The sequence below is a fragment of the Pleuronectes platessa genome, chromosome 13, assembly GCF_947347685.1.
Source record: "Pleuronectes platessa chromosome 13, fPlePla1.1, whole genome shotgun sequence".
In the NCBI taxonomy this organism is placed as follows: Eukaryota; Metazoa; Chordata; class Actinopteri; order Pleuronectiformes; family Pleuronectidae; genus Pleuronectes; species Pleuronectes platessa.
The window spans coordinates 9673666-9687862 of NC_070638.1; the positions used below are offsets into that span (position 1 = coordinate 9673666).

At 41.5% G+C, this 14197-nt stretch overlaps 1 protein-coding gene across 1 annotated transcript; it reads left to right on the plus strand.

Annotated features, from left to right (window-relative positions):
* Nucleotides 1–1139: 1139 nt before the first annotated feature.
* Nucleotides 1140–7060, plus strand: LOC128454944 (NAD-dependent protein deacylase sirtuin-5, mitochondrial). The gene is made up of 9 exons (XM_053438553.1): nt 1140–1276; nt 2562–2669; nt 2955–3088; nt 3716–3941; nt 4242–4329; nt 4431–4484; nt 5393–5516; nt 5672–5787; nt 6058–7060. The coding sequence occupies exons 2-9, from the start codon at nt 2570–2572 to the stop codon at nt 6128–6130; spliced, it is 915 nt and encodes a 304-aa protein (XP_053294528.1). The 5' UTR covers nt 1140–1276; nt 2562–2569; the 3' UTR covers nt 6131–7060.
* Nucleotides 7061–14197: the final 7137 nt, after the last annotated feature.

Consider the following 14197-nt stretch of genomic DNA (forward strand, 5'->3'; position numbering starts at 1 on the left):
TGGTGATATTTTTATTGTCAGTTGTACAGTTTTCCTATTACTGCTCTATATAGTATACCATACATTTAACAACTAAACAATTACTTACTTATAAATTAACATACATGATATGGGGAGATGTAGTTTTACACTTCAAATGGTTTTGAGGATTTGAATCTAGTTTGCATCTCTATTGTCCCACCAAAAGAAAAATAATAAGACAATGCTTCCCTTTAGATATTTTCAGATTTAGTGTGTGTATTGTTCTGACAGTGTCTCCTGAGTTTGGTCAAAACAAACACCAACAGACTGTGATCTATTGTGTGTTGGCTGCAGCCTGGTGAGCTCCTTTTATTCAGTCTCTGGGTGAGTTGCTCTGTCTCAGACTCGAGGAGAATGAATGAATCATCCTGAATGAAGTGCACTTACAGCAGTCTACCACCAGGTGGCTCTCTGAAACACCATCTAACACACAAGGCTCAGTAGATGCTGTAGCTGCAATTAAATTAATTATGAGATGTAGGCTAAAAGTAACACCCAGATATAATCAACATTGTCCATCATTTTTAACAAGATGTCAAAGAATGCAGAAAATACAGATTAATCAAAATCGAAAATCGTATTTAGTTCACATTAGCTTAGAGGAGGCAAATATCCCATTATTCTTGATGTTGGAATTATTTAGATATTCCTCCTCTCCATGTTCTTTCCCTTCTCTCTCTCCAGCTGTCTGCCGTCCTCTCCCATTCACTGTATTTCTCACAATCGTGTCATTCTCTCTCTTCTTCACCCTCTGTTCTCTCTTCCCTTATATTATCATTAAGGATTGGATTACCTGCTCATTCCCATGACAAACTAAGCACAGGAAGAAGATGGACAAATTATTGTGTGTGTGTGTGTGTCTGTGTCATTCTGTGCTGCTTTTATACACATTTCAGCGAAAACCATTGTATTTTTTCCACTTTACTACATATATTTGACAGCCTTACTTAAAAGTTACTTTTATATTTGTTATTATTGTTAGTAGTAGTAGTTGTAGTTGAGGTAGTAGTAGTATTTCAAACTCTTTTTACAAACTTATATATGCCAACATTGCAGATACGTGCTCCACACCATGCTCCACACACGACCTGAAACACTGACGTGACAGAAAATAAACAGACTTCCGTTTGACGCGTGTAGGGTTTACGACAGTGCGTCACGTTTACGGCTCCTCGCGATAGTTTCAGTGATACAAGTAAACAAGCGGCGGTTCAAGTTCTTCTTCTGCACAGAAACAGGAAACGTCACAAACCTGGTGAGTTCTTCAAAGTTACCGAGACGAGTTCAGTCAAACTCGCGCGCGCTGGTTCTGTTTGCAGCGGAAAAATACACAAAAGTACACGTTTGGATGCGTATTTACGTTCCTGAGTATTTGACAGCTAACAAACGCCAACGACGTTTAGCATGAAGTTTGTGTATTTGTTAGGGACTAAGCTATGTGTTAGCCACGTGTACTTTTTTAGTGTTTTCTCGTTTCTGGGCGGAAAGTTGTTGGTGTGTTGCCTCCACAGTGTAACTCAGCAGCAACTTGTGGAAACTTGCAGTGTGTCCGCAGCTCTTGGACTGGGCTGAGCAGCCTGTTGAACTGGTTGTGTGTGTGTGTTCAGCCTTGTGGGGACGCGCCCAGTTGTTTTGTTTTGTTTTCAAATGGGCTGAAACTATGTCTAAGTTGTTCGTTCACATATTTGTGTTCTTATCAGGGGGCCAGAATCCAAGACTCCCGATTGCACAACTTCACCACAAGCATTCTCACAACCACGTCTTGTTTTCATTTCCACATGTTGATACAGTTATGTAATCCCCCCCTCCACAGAATAGGGCTTGTTACCTAGGGATGGGTAATATAACAATCATCCCTCTATAGTTTTATCAAGAGCAATATAACAACGGTTCAATGTTTTGCTGTTTGTCTTTCACTGCTCATAAAGACTTATATAAAACCTTCACCCAGGACCAAACATCAGTATTGCAATTTAAAAATAAATAATAACAAGACATTTATTGTGATGATTATTGGTATGGACTGATATTATTTTAGTATTTTGATGAAATCCATATTGCCAAGCCCTACTTGTGTGTATGTCTTTGTGTTTACATTATTACACCAAATATGTACCCACCAGTTTATAGACATTAGTTGGATAAACATCTTGTTTGGACATTATAATCAAATTTAGTCCAGTGGCATCAATTGTAAGTCTGCACAAAAAAATCATGTCAGCTTGCTTTGCAGGCCCACTGTGGCTAAGCCCTGATAATGGCCTTCAATGCCAACCCAGCTCTTTATTGTCAGTCACTGTTTCCTATTATTGAGATGTGAACTGAATCTTCCTTATGTGGTACAATAAACCAACTAACTTCTCAGCCGCACAATTTGAGTTTGTGAAGAGACGCCATTAAAGCTTGAAGGGGGTTAATTCTGCACATCTGCACCACATGCTGCAAAAGAAAGGAAAAATATAGCAGAAAAAGGAAGTCGCATTTAAAATGTGGGGCTGTGAGATAATTCATGTCTTTCTCTCTCTGTTCTTCTGAAACAGAACCGACAATGCTTCTCCAAACTCGGGCCCTGTTTGCCCTTGGTCGGCGCATGTGCTCCACGCACGTGACTCAAGGACTTTTGAAAGACACAGTAAGACCCAACTCAGGTAAAATGAAAAGTACTAGAGTTTGTAATGAATGACGTTTCAGGTCATGAACAGATTTTACTAATGCAAGGTGCGTGGAAGGGGCACCAAGAACACTGTAACTCCATTTTTCAAAATTTGTAACTACCAATTGTAAAATGTATTTCTCTGTATGCTTTGTAGCATTGAGAGTGCCCCCCCCCCCCCCCCCCCCCCCGTACACTTATCAGGACATATTGTTTGAGGACTGCTCAAGCAAAAATCTACCCATCTGTTTTCTATTAATATTTTTGTCTTTTTTCCCAGATATGTCTGAATTCCGGGATGTCTTTTCCAAAGCCAAGCACATAGTGATCATCACAGGGGCAGGCGTGAGTAGTGAGAGCGGAGTGCCGACCTTCAGGAGAGAACATGAGAAGTGGAGGAAATGGCAGTCTCAGGTAATGGAAAGAAAGCAGAGTTCTGGGATAATATATTTATTTATTTGTCTTCTTTATTTTTAAATGTGGGTCAGAGACTTGTGTTCGGCCTGTTTTCCAGCTGTGTGGTTCAGAGTTGTCGGTGTGAAATGTGTGTGTATTTTATGTTTACATAATACATCTTAACTGCTCAGTGGATTAATCTGAGCAGCAGCAGCCATGACAGAGAGAAATGGTGTTTGTTGCATAATTTGGGTTCTATCGTGGGCTGCAGCAGGATTAACGCTTAGTAAAGAATCAACAGTTATTTTTAATCCAATCCTCCTTAATTGATGTATTCAAACTTAATCTTTACCGCATTTCATTATCTATAAATAGATTTATTTATGGCAGATTGCCACCACACCAGCATCAACAGCCACATATTGATTTCCTAATTTTATAACTTTTTCAAATAGGTAAAATCTTGTTTCATTAAATCTATCCGCCACTACTTGCCGCCCATCTCACCCTCCTGTCGGCTATTATGTGGGAAACGCTGTTTGTTATGTGTCTTGCCTCTGATAATGACACCTTCATTACCCCACCGAATTACTTCTTAGCTTTTTGAGCCTTGACCGAAAACATTACATGCCAATGCATCCTTAGGACTTGGCCACTCCAGAGGCTTTCTCTCGCACCCCGTCTCGGGTCTGGGAGTTCTACCACTACAGGAGGGAGCTGGCGTTGAACAAGAAGCCCAACGCGGCCCATCTGGCTATAGCGGAGTGTGAGGCCCGGCTGAGGAAGCAGGGACGCTCCGTGGTTGTCATCACCCAGTGCACGGATGACCTTCACCGACAGGCCGGGTCCAAACACATACTCAAGATTCATGGTAAATCTTTATTGCCTCCTTTTTAATGAAAGAAATCCACCATGTGTAGGAGAAAGATATCTATTAATGTGTGTAATGTGGTACAGTTGGTTTAAATTTAAAGGGACTGTTGGGCCTTGGCAGAGATATGTGCTCTACTGAGGGCCATTCTTGTTTTAAATTTAATGAGCCTTTCTAACAAAAGATTTGGTCTTCTGGTAATACTGGTGTTATACGTTATAGTCTGGACGTGAGAGCGTCTTTGTCTGCATGTGTTGTTCTAAATGGTGAAACAGCTGTGTTCTCTGTGTGTTATTGCAGGCAGCCTCATGGAGACACGCTGTGTGAGCTGTGGAGATGTGAACGTAAACAAGCGTAGCCCCATTTGTGCTGCCCTTAAGGACAATGGGTAAGAGGCAGCACGTCCACACACTGATAAACATGCAGGATTTGAGCCTGATCTCATCCGTGTTTGCATTAACCCACTGTGTCTGATCCCTTAATGAACAGGTCACCTGACCCAGAGGTCGCTGATGCCGAGATTCCAGTGGATAAACTGCCAAGGTGGGATTCATGTCACCTGATGTAAATAATGCAGAGGGTCAGACTCGCTGAGATCTTTGTGTTGGTTCTCAGCTGTGCCTGGATTTTAATTAAAACTTCCCTAATTATTAACTTAGTAATCAATAACTTGTGGGATCTTTAAGTACAACCCATTGCATGCAGACATATGAGCCCTCATCTCCACCCTCCACCTGCTCTGCTCTGAGCTTCTGTCGGACCTGCTGCTCCTTCCTGATCCGCTGTCCCGGCTCTCCCTCACCGCCTGTTGCATTGGCTCATAAATGTAGTTGTTAGAAGCAGTGTTGTGCGTCTGAAATCCTCTAAAGTTATTTTCCATTTCTTCTTCCATTTAAGTCCATTTAATGACATTGCATATATATATAATGTATATGTAGCATTGGTACATTACATTTTTTCCCTGGGGAAACGATGTCAGGCAAATCCCACCACTGGGCCTGACTGTGTAATGAGTTGCTGCCTTGTTAAATCAGAGTGAGCACAAATTAAATGAAGCCAAAATCTAATTTGCTCTTTGCTTCCATGACCTTTTCCTTTTCACCGTTTAGTTTTCTTTTTGGTTTACACTTGTTTTCATAATTAGCTGTAGCTGAGTCCTGTGTAACCGTTAGTGAATTCAGGGCTTCCATGTGGGGGCACTGGTGTACTGTGAATATTTCAACTCTCCTCTCAGCTAGAAAGCTGTCCTAAGAAATATGTCCAAAGATTTGCACATGGACGAGGAATTGAGTTTAGATAAAAATTCCCCATATTGTAAACAACAACAAACAGTGCAGGAACACAGGCTATAACTTTGAAGCATTAAGAACTAAGTGCATTAATGAAGTGCTCTGTCTGACTCCTATTGAACAATGAATCATCTAAAGTCTGTCTGGTGCTGCTGTGTCAAGGTGTCAGGACAGTGAGTGCCGTGGTCTGCTCAGGCCCAACGTGGTGTTCTTCGGAGAAACCCTGGACTCTCACATCCTGACCAAAGTGGAAAAAGAGATGGAAATCTGTGACCTCTGTCTGGTGGTGAGTTATCCTCCTTTTTACATGCACAGCACACATGTAATATTCTTTTCTTGTGTAATATTATTATATAACAAAATATTTTTTACAGAAATAGTACTGTACGGTAGATAAAAAAATTGATGCTGGTGTTGCTGCCCTCTGTGGTTTACCTGTAGGTGGGCACATCTTCAATCGTCTACCCGGCAGCCATGTTTGGGCCCCGGGTTGCATCCAGAGGCGTCCCAGTGGCAGAGTTCAACACACAACCAACACCGAAGACCGAATACTTTACGTAAGTTGGCCCAGGAAACCAAGTGCACGTTGAATAAACTAAAAATATCATGAGTTTGATGAAATAATAAATAAAACAAGACGCATGTTCATGTTGATATTTAGCACCATCTCCTGGCGTCACGGGCAAAACCCAGGCCCCTTCAAAATATTTGTCAACCTTGAATCAGTCGCCCACGCCAATGCACTTTTACCTACATGAGTGACCGTTTACGTGTTGACCTAAAATCCTGACCGTCAGTGTCTCCTTGTTTTTCTCTGTGTGTCACAGGTACCATTTCCAGGGTCTCTGCGGAGCGACACTGCCTCCAGCTTTGGAACGACATGAGTCCGAGGTCATTTAGCGGCTTTACAGATAGAGTCTGTGCCTTCTCTATGATCTGATGCAACTTAGAGCTGTGGGGTTTCTAAGCATTCCTCCAAGTCTTTGCCTTAAAAATCACGTTATGCTGTTAACGCTCGGTAGAGGAAGAGCTGTAAATAATTTAGCATTTTTAAGACTTTGATATGGATCGTTTTAATACTTGAATATATAGCTCGCTTTACTGGAAATGGGATTTTGACTGTTTTACATATTTGCTGCTTAGAGTTCAGTCGAATCTATGCAGGGGCATATAAGAAAGAAAATGCACTATGTATGTAGTTCTTTGCATAGGAAAACATTTCCTCAGGTATCAGAGGGTGTTGTTATGCTTAACATGAGATACTGGCCAGGGATTGTTAGATTATATATATATATACTGTGCTTTAAAATCATGCTTTTGAATGATATATTCCATCTGGGGCAAATTGATAATATTCCCTTTTTCTCTTTCCACCGAATGAACAGCTGTACAGACCGAAAAATAATCTAGTGCCTTTCAAAACTGTTTACACAACCTTGACCAAAGTGCTCGCTGTAGACCTCAAGTGAAAATCAACCACTGTTACAGAGATGTAGCCGAGTGCAGAGTTTGATTTTGACCAAAACAGAGATGCTCTTGAGGAAAACGTCTTTTCACTCCTGTTGGCGTGTTGTCAACTCTGTATGAGTAAAGTTACATGTCATGGGTCAGCCATGATACTTTTTTAGACAGTTTAGTGTCTGTTTTCAAAAAATATATATGTCCAATCACAGTTGAAAGAAAAAATGTCTAAAAAATGAAATCAACCAGATAATATTTATCAACATGTTTTTTGACGACGATTTTGCTCATACAGTTTCTTTTGATGTCTTCTATTAAACCTTTCAATGCAATGATACAGAGTATAACAATTAAAACACTACATGTACATTTGCTGTTTCTGTTTCTGTGGCTTTGTGCCATTGCTTTGGTTGAGCCACGATGGCGTGCATAACACTGTATGTACCCAAAATGAACAGTAGAGGCCAGCATGTAGCTTCTAAAGTCAAATGGTATTTAACTACATTCAGAGAGCAACAGAACAACCTCATAAACACCATCCAGTTTTTTTCTTTTTAAAATAATCTCTGAAGAAACTACAAGTGAGCTTTTATTATTATTTTCTTTTGGCTGAGGCCGAGTGCAATATTCCCCAGTTCAACATTTGACCACTGGTCTCCAGTTATAAGCTTTGACAGGTCAAGGGTTGACTTGTTTGATTTATTGCAAGACCCAACAATCCCCTTATGAAACCACATTTAATTTCACTAGATCCAGATTTTATTTGGATCTGCACCAAATCACACACAGCCATGAATGTCAGGCCCCTAAACATGCCTGATGTTTTTCATCAAGATCCATGAATTGTTCTCTACGAAAACAACAAAGATGATAAATCTTGCAATTTAAAAGAGAGGGATCTGCACCGACATTCATGAGTTCTTGACCCATACAGCATCCTTCCCCCGTGGGTTTTGTGGTCGTAGTTTTTGCTTTATCAAGCTAAGAAATAAACAAGCACAGATGAAAACATCTCATCAGGATCAGAAGGGCATGATCAACAGAAAAAAGGCAAACATCACAGGAAGGTATTTTAAAATATCATGTAGCAGATATATGTTTTGTTTCCTCTGCTGTTAATCATCCCATCAACTCCCAATTTATGAAATACTGGACCCTAATGTCTCCTTGAGGACAAAGCTCCAACTCTTAAAAGGTGTTTGTCTTCATTGACTGACTGGACTAACATGGTTAAGTCGTTCTGTGGAAATGAGTGAGACGGAGAACCAGGAGTCATTCAGATTAGATGAGGAAGGTTGTGTTCATTAGACAGTGTTCTGATAATGTAATGAGAGTCATAACAGAGTTATCTCAGGAGAGTGTGTACCTGTGTGAGAGACACACACAAACAAACACATAATCCATCCTTTGCATTTTAGGGGAATAACTCGGGGTTAATTTGTTTCACGCCCGTTGTAGCTTCAGCACTCTTGTACATTTTTGTCCACACAGCAGCAGGACCGCTACACAAAACCACAGACATGCCGCAGTTGGTCCACAGAGTTGAGACAGCACATGTACTGTGAAAATAACCCAACACTATTTCCTCTCAAGTGTTATTCCGGCTCGACTGTGGCGGCGCCCCCACTTGCTTTCTCTGCTTGACAATTAGACTCCAAATTAAATCCTTCTGTCCCCAGTAAACTATCTCCACCTGTTGATGTACACCCCCATCATCATCATCAGCTTCGCCATGATTAGATTTCCTCATTTCCTCTTCTCTTGCCCCTGCTTCCCTTCAAGAAGACGAAAGGCCAAGTCCCATTTGTCATCAGGAGAAAAAAAGTAAAATGGAGAGGCACTTTAAAGAAACCTCACATGTCTGATGCCGTCATATCTGGAGCTGATGTGAAGGAGGCCGCCTGCAGCTCATTCATGAATGTGAATGAAATAGTGGAAAGTGGAACAGGTCCTCGTCTGACCCAAAAGTCACTGGGTTAATGGAGTCATCATCATTGGTGGCAGCGCTACAAATATCCCTCTGTCTCTTTGAATGAGGAGGTAGATTAACCGGGAGATGGCGTTTGTGTGTGAGTGTGCAGGCATACATTGGTTTTAAATGTTGATATCTTATATTATTTCATTCCTAAAAAGAAGGCTATAAAAGTGAAAAAAAAATTTAAGTCAAACTGTATTGATATATATATATGTATATTTTTTTTTAATCTTAATTCTCAATTCAATTGATGAGCCTCCAAAAATTTGCAGCATTTTGAAAATTGAAACTTAAAATATAGTAGTACCAGAATGGCAGCAGCTTATGCAGGTCTCTGTATTTTCTATTTATAACTTTCAATTCATAACAATGAAGGGGTGGAGACTGTGGCTTGTCACACACACACACACACACACACACACACACACACACACACACACACGCACGCACACACACACACACACACACACACACACACACACACACAGAGTGCTATGTTACCACCACACTCTAATCTCCTCATGGTCTCCTCGCCCTAACCTTTCCCTGAACTCTCTGTTTAACGGACTCAGATTTGATAATAAAGGTTTCGTAGTTAATCCCTCGTTTGCCACAACAACCATAATTATGAGCACTAATTAGTGTCACTTATCAGCCGCCCCACCACTCTTTGAAAGATGCACGAGTGACAGCGATAGAGAGTTCTGTTCTAACTGAGGTGTCTTTCCCTGTAATCTAAATCCCTGTGTTTTGCTGATGCTGGATTTCTAGGAAGCCTGATTGGAAGTGAGTTGTTGTTGGAGAAAGGCTGAGATAGGGGCTCAGGTGCAGGCTAATCTTCTCTAACCCTGCACTAATTAGGATCAAGGCGAGCGGCCACTTTCTCGCGGTTATTGATCATGGGCCTCACTTTGCACAGAGAAGTATTCGGCTTCTATGAAAACAGCAGCAGGGGGGTGGGGGTGATCTCCCCCTCCCTGCTCACTGAATCTTGTTTGTGTCTCTGAAATTCAATATCCAATTCCTATTCGATATCAGGCCTTTCCGAGTGTTGTTGAGTCTCATCCGTCAGGCCTCCCATCAGCCTGCTCTGTTTCTTTGATCAGTCCTCCATAACTGACCTCCATTGACCCACTCGATATTAATTGTCTTGGCTGTCTGTTGACCAGCATCACAGGCGACTGACTCCAGCTCGGAAACTCTCTGACATCTCTGAAAATCCACCTTGCTCTGGTATGCGGGATTTTCAAAGCTGTATAATGTCTGTATGTCAGCTTGCAAGGAAGAGATTCATGGACATTCTTTATTAAATCTATATTTACATTTTAAAGATTTAATAAAATTGTTGCTACTAAACACATATAGGTATGGACGTTTATCTTTCACTGGTGCATGGCACAGAAAAGAATACAATGCAGTACATAAGAAGATATAATAGAATGTCAGTCATGCAATTTCTGAAAAATACTGGTAATATAAAAAAAAAGAAAAGTTGACCTGTGTTTTACATAATCACGTCTGTAGCTGTGTCCCCATCCAGTGGCTGAATCCTTTGGAGGTTGCATTTCAAGGCACTTGGCGTCACATCGCTGCCACGAGGCTGTACCATTTCGAAGGCCCCTTCCAACATGGCTGAGATATGCATCCTTCCATTCCTGAGCCAAAAAAGATCCAATGGGTCGATCTTTTCCTGTGCGGATGCTAACAAGCTACTTATGTGGGCGGCTCAATGTAGCAAATGACGCATAGGTACAAACCGGAAAAAGCTAAATCTGAAATTCTCTGTAGACCAGACCATTTCACCTCGGCTCAGCCTTCGAGGGCCCAGTTGACCGAATTGGGACTGAGCCAAGTGTCTCTCTCTCCCTTCTTTCCTCCCTCCCTGTCCTGCTATGTCTCGGTCTCTCCTCCCGTCTGTCTCTGTCTTTCTCTCAGCTTCCTCCCATGCCTCACAGCGGACACTTGAAGCCCTCAGCGGCACACGTGATGCATTTTGAAGACAGCCATAGTGGGAGGGGACGCTGCACATGTGCTGGATGCAAAAACACACAGGCTTCCGTATGCACACACTGCCTCTCCCAGATTACTTGAACTATCAGAAGCTCTAAGAGGATTTTACCCTGGGAGGGGGCTGCACCTGAATCGCATGCACCTGATGGCCATTGATCCACCCTAATCTCGCACACTGTCACAGGCGTAGCTGCTAGATTTTGTCGCTTGGAGAAAGCTTCTGACCTTCGCTGCTTCGTTTGAGGTTCTTTCATCTTCTTCTTCTTCTTCTTTTTCTTCTTCTTCTTCTTCTTCTTCTTCTTCTTCTTCTTCTTCTTCTTCTTCTTCTTCTTCTTCTTCTTCTTCTTCAGCTCATTTTGATTCCAAGGCTTCAGTAAAATACTTTAAAATGGCATATAGCTACTACCTGAGTGACAAGAGGGAGTTGTTAGACAGAAAGCATCCAAACCCTAATCCACACGACCCTCTTTCAATCAGATGCATTTGAAATAAACGTGTCCACAAACAGCGTGCTGGAGCTGTTAGGCTTATTAGCAATGCTGATGTGAGTGAAAGATAAGAGGGGGGGTGTTGTCTGTAATGGAAGAGACGCTTTAACAAGTCCCTCGGAAATGTAGGTTGATAAGCAAAAGGTTACAATCAGCAAGCTGGCGTGTGAGAAAAACAGAATGACATAATATATAGTGTCGAGGGAAAGTAGGAAGCTCATCAGGTTCCAAGATGTAAAAATAGGTCATTGGCTCAGAGTCGGAAATATTATCAAGATATATAACCTTGTAGAATATATCAGTGTTAAGACAGTAAACTTTGATACTGATATTGACTTTTACTGAGGCTATAATAAAATATTCAGTAGTATTTCAGACAGAATTTACTTTCTCATACTTCAAACGCACATATATTTTTTGGAAGGTAAGAAACATTTACTAAGGAAAAACCATCCAAGATAAGACACCTGTTTTTGGGGCCTAGTGGTTAAACCATTTATTTGTATGTTCTCGACACCATCATTATTTCTTCCACTGGGTCAGAATGAGGCTAATGAAAAAATAAATCAATATAAATAATGCTTTATTCAATTATTTTATTAAATATTCAAACTTCTTTAACATTATTGATTCAAGACAATGCAAAGCATTATTATTATTTGTTATTTTGACCATCAACAGCTGAACTGTGTGTTTGTGTGTGCCTAAGTTTATAAGAATACACCCAAGGACTGTTCAATGACCTTGTGTATGAATTACATCTGAATTACATCATGTATTCATAGCTTTTACACGTATCTGAAGTGAGTGTGTATTATATGTTTTGGATCCCACTCGCTCTTTGTGCTGAATCAGGGGTTAGTTTGTGGGAGCTTTCTCTCCCAGAGTCCAGTTTTGATTTGGTAATTATACGTGTAATATATTTTTCATCCCTGACAAATGGAGTTCTGCAGGTTCCCTGCTCAAGGCTGCATTCGGACTCATTTCTTTCTTTTAGGTTTAAGTGAGAAATAGCCGACTCGTGGCCATATCTGATTTATGCTTTCTATTCTACTTCATAAGTAAAGGAAAATAAATAGATTTATCACCACGTTATGGAGGTAATGTAACACAATAACAAGCATATCAAGCTCCTTTTCACAGAGATTTCTCCTCCTCCATCTTTGTGTAGCTGGTATATTTTGTCATTTCCTCCCAAGATGTTTCCCTGGGGAAACCAGGAGCAGCACACCTGACTGACAACCATCAGAAAAGGTGTTTCTTCTTTCCTTAGCACATTTTAATTAAGGCTGACGTTAGCTAATTCACAACATGCTCTGTCCGTCTCTCCAGGGTCTCTCTGTGCTGTTTCATTTGCTGGTGTTGAGCCAATGTGTCTGCGATTGTAAGACCTGCGATGCTTTAACCACATCTGGACACTGGTGGGACTTCCTGGCTGCCGGGCTCCTATTACAGATGATCACTTGATGACAGCAAAATGTAAAGCGCGGTTTCCAGGGAGGCCGCGGCCTTTGAGCATCATTTTTGATTTGCTCTTTCTCTGCTCTTCTTTTTGTTTTGTTTAATTCCTCTGCTTTTCATCCCCTCATGTCCCTCCTGGACCAAAGCGATGGTGCGTGAGCCATCTGTTTCCGAATTCAGACGCATCCCATCCCGCCTGTTGGAGAATTAAAGGCTGTGGAAATCTTTTTGAAGCGGGTGACATTTTTCACTGCTCTGTTTACAAGAGGAGGCAAATGAAAGGCACAGACCAAAGGCTCTGTATGAAACAAATTCAGTCGCTGTAAGATCCCATATGTGCTATAGATGAGCTTTTGGAAAGATGCTACGGAACTGGCATTTGGTGGAGGAGATTTTAATTGCTCCAGAGAGATCGGGCTGTTGAGTCATCAAGCTGTTATTCAAATAAAACAGTTTTGCAATGTAAATATGTCAGATACATAATAAGCTGTTCTACATCATTTCAGATGCTCAGCTGTTTCATGTCTTTCCATCTGAGAGGGGTTTATTTTGTGTTGGGGAAGATCAAGAGACAGAAATAGAAAGACAGGCACGGAGGAAGTGAAGACGGCTTCTTTTTTTTTTTCTTGTAGAGAGGCACGCAGCAGGAAGCAGGATGCTGTCTCCTTGTCCGATGCCCTTGGAGTGCAGCTTTGTGGTGTGAACTCCCATAAGACCTCTCTTTGTTCTCAGTAGATGAGGGCTGGCAGAGTGTGACCGTGCACTTACCTGAAGCCAAAAGCAGAGGGAATAACACTTTTTCTACCTTACAATGCTTAACTGCTCTCGTCCCGACGTGTTCCCGGCCACAAACAGGCTAAGACGTCCTGGTGGAAATGGCTGCACACCTTCACACAAATGCAGAGAAGCCAACTGTCAGTCATTGGTGGTGCCAAGTAGAAATCTGCGTGTGGAGATACATAAATGGCAATTTGAATGTCAGATTTTCATCTTCTCTGAAAGCATAGTTTGGCATTTGCATCAAAGAAATGTGAGTAAAAATTGAAAAGCGCAGCGCTAATTATTGAGATTCATTTAGGAGCCGTGACACGAGAAATATTGAAATATTGATTAAGGCCACGACAGGAAAATCAATGCCAGATTAATTACCCCGCGGTCCACAAATGACAACACTGTTTTGTCTCATTTGCATATCACCTTCATGAGAGCCTTGAATCCCTGTCAGTGACGGGCAGCCAACAATAACACATCCGTGTGTCGGCTAATAAAATCCAGTGAAAGGTAACAAGAGCAAAAAAACAACAACCTTGTAGATAAGACGGGATATCAGCCAGAAAGCAACGTGTCCTATATCCTGTGTCCCACATCTTTCTCTCAGAGGACCAGGGGTAGATAACACAGAGCTGAGACTGGAAGGCAGATGAGACGGAAAGGCAAAGGCCACTGTGGTGGACACGCACAGCAACAGAGCTGCATCCTGACAGATCTCTCACTGTGACCAGCAGTGTTCCAATTATCATTAAGGCTATTTTTATTAAAGTCACCCCAAAATACTCAAACAGGATTTTTATT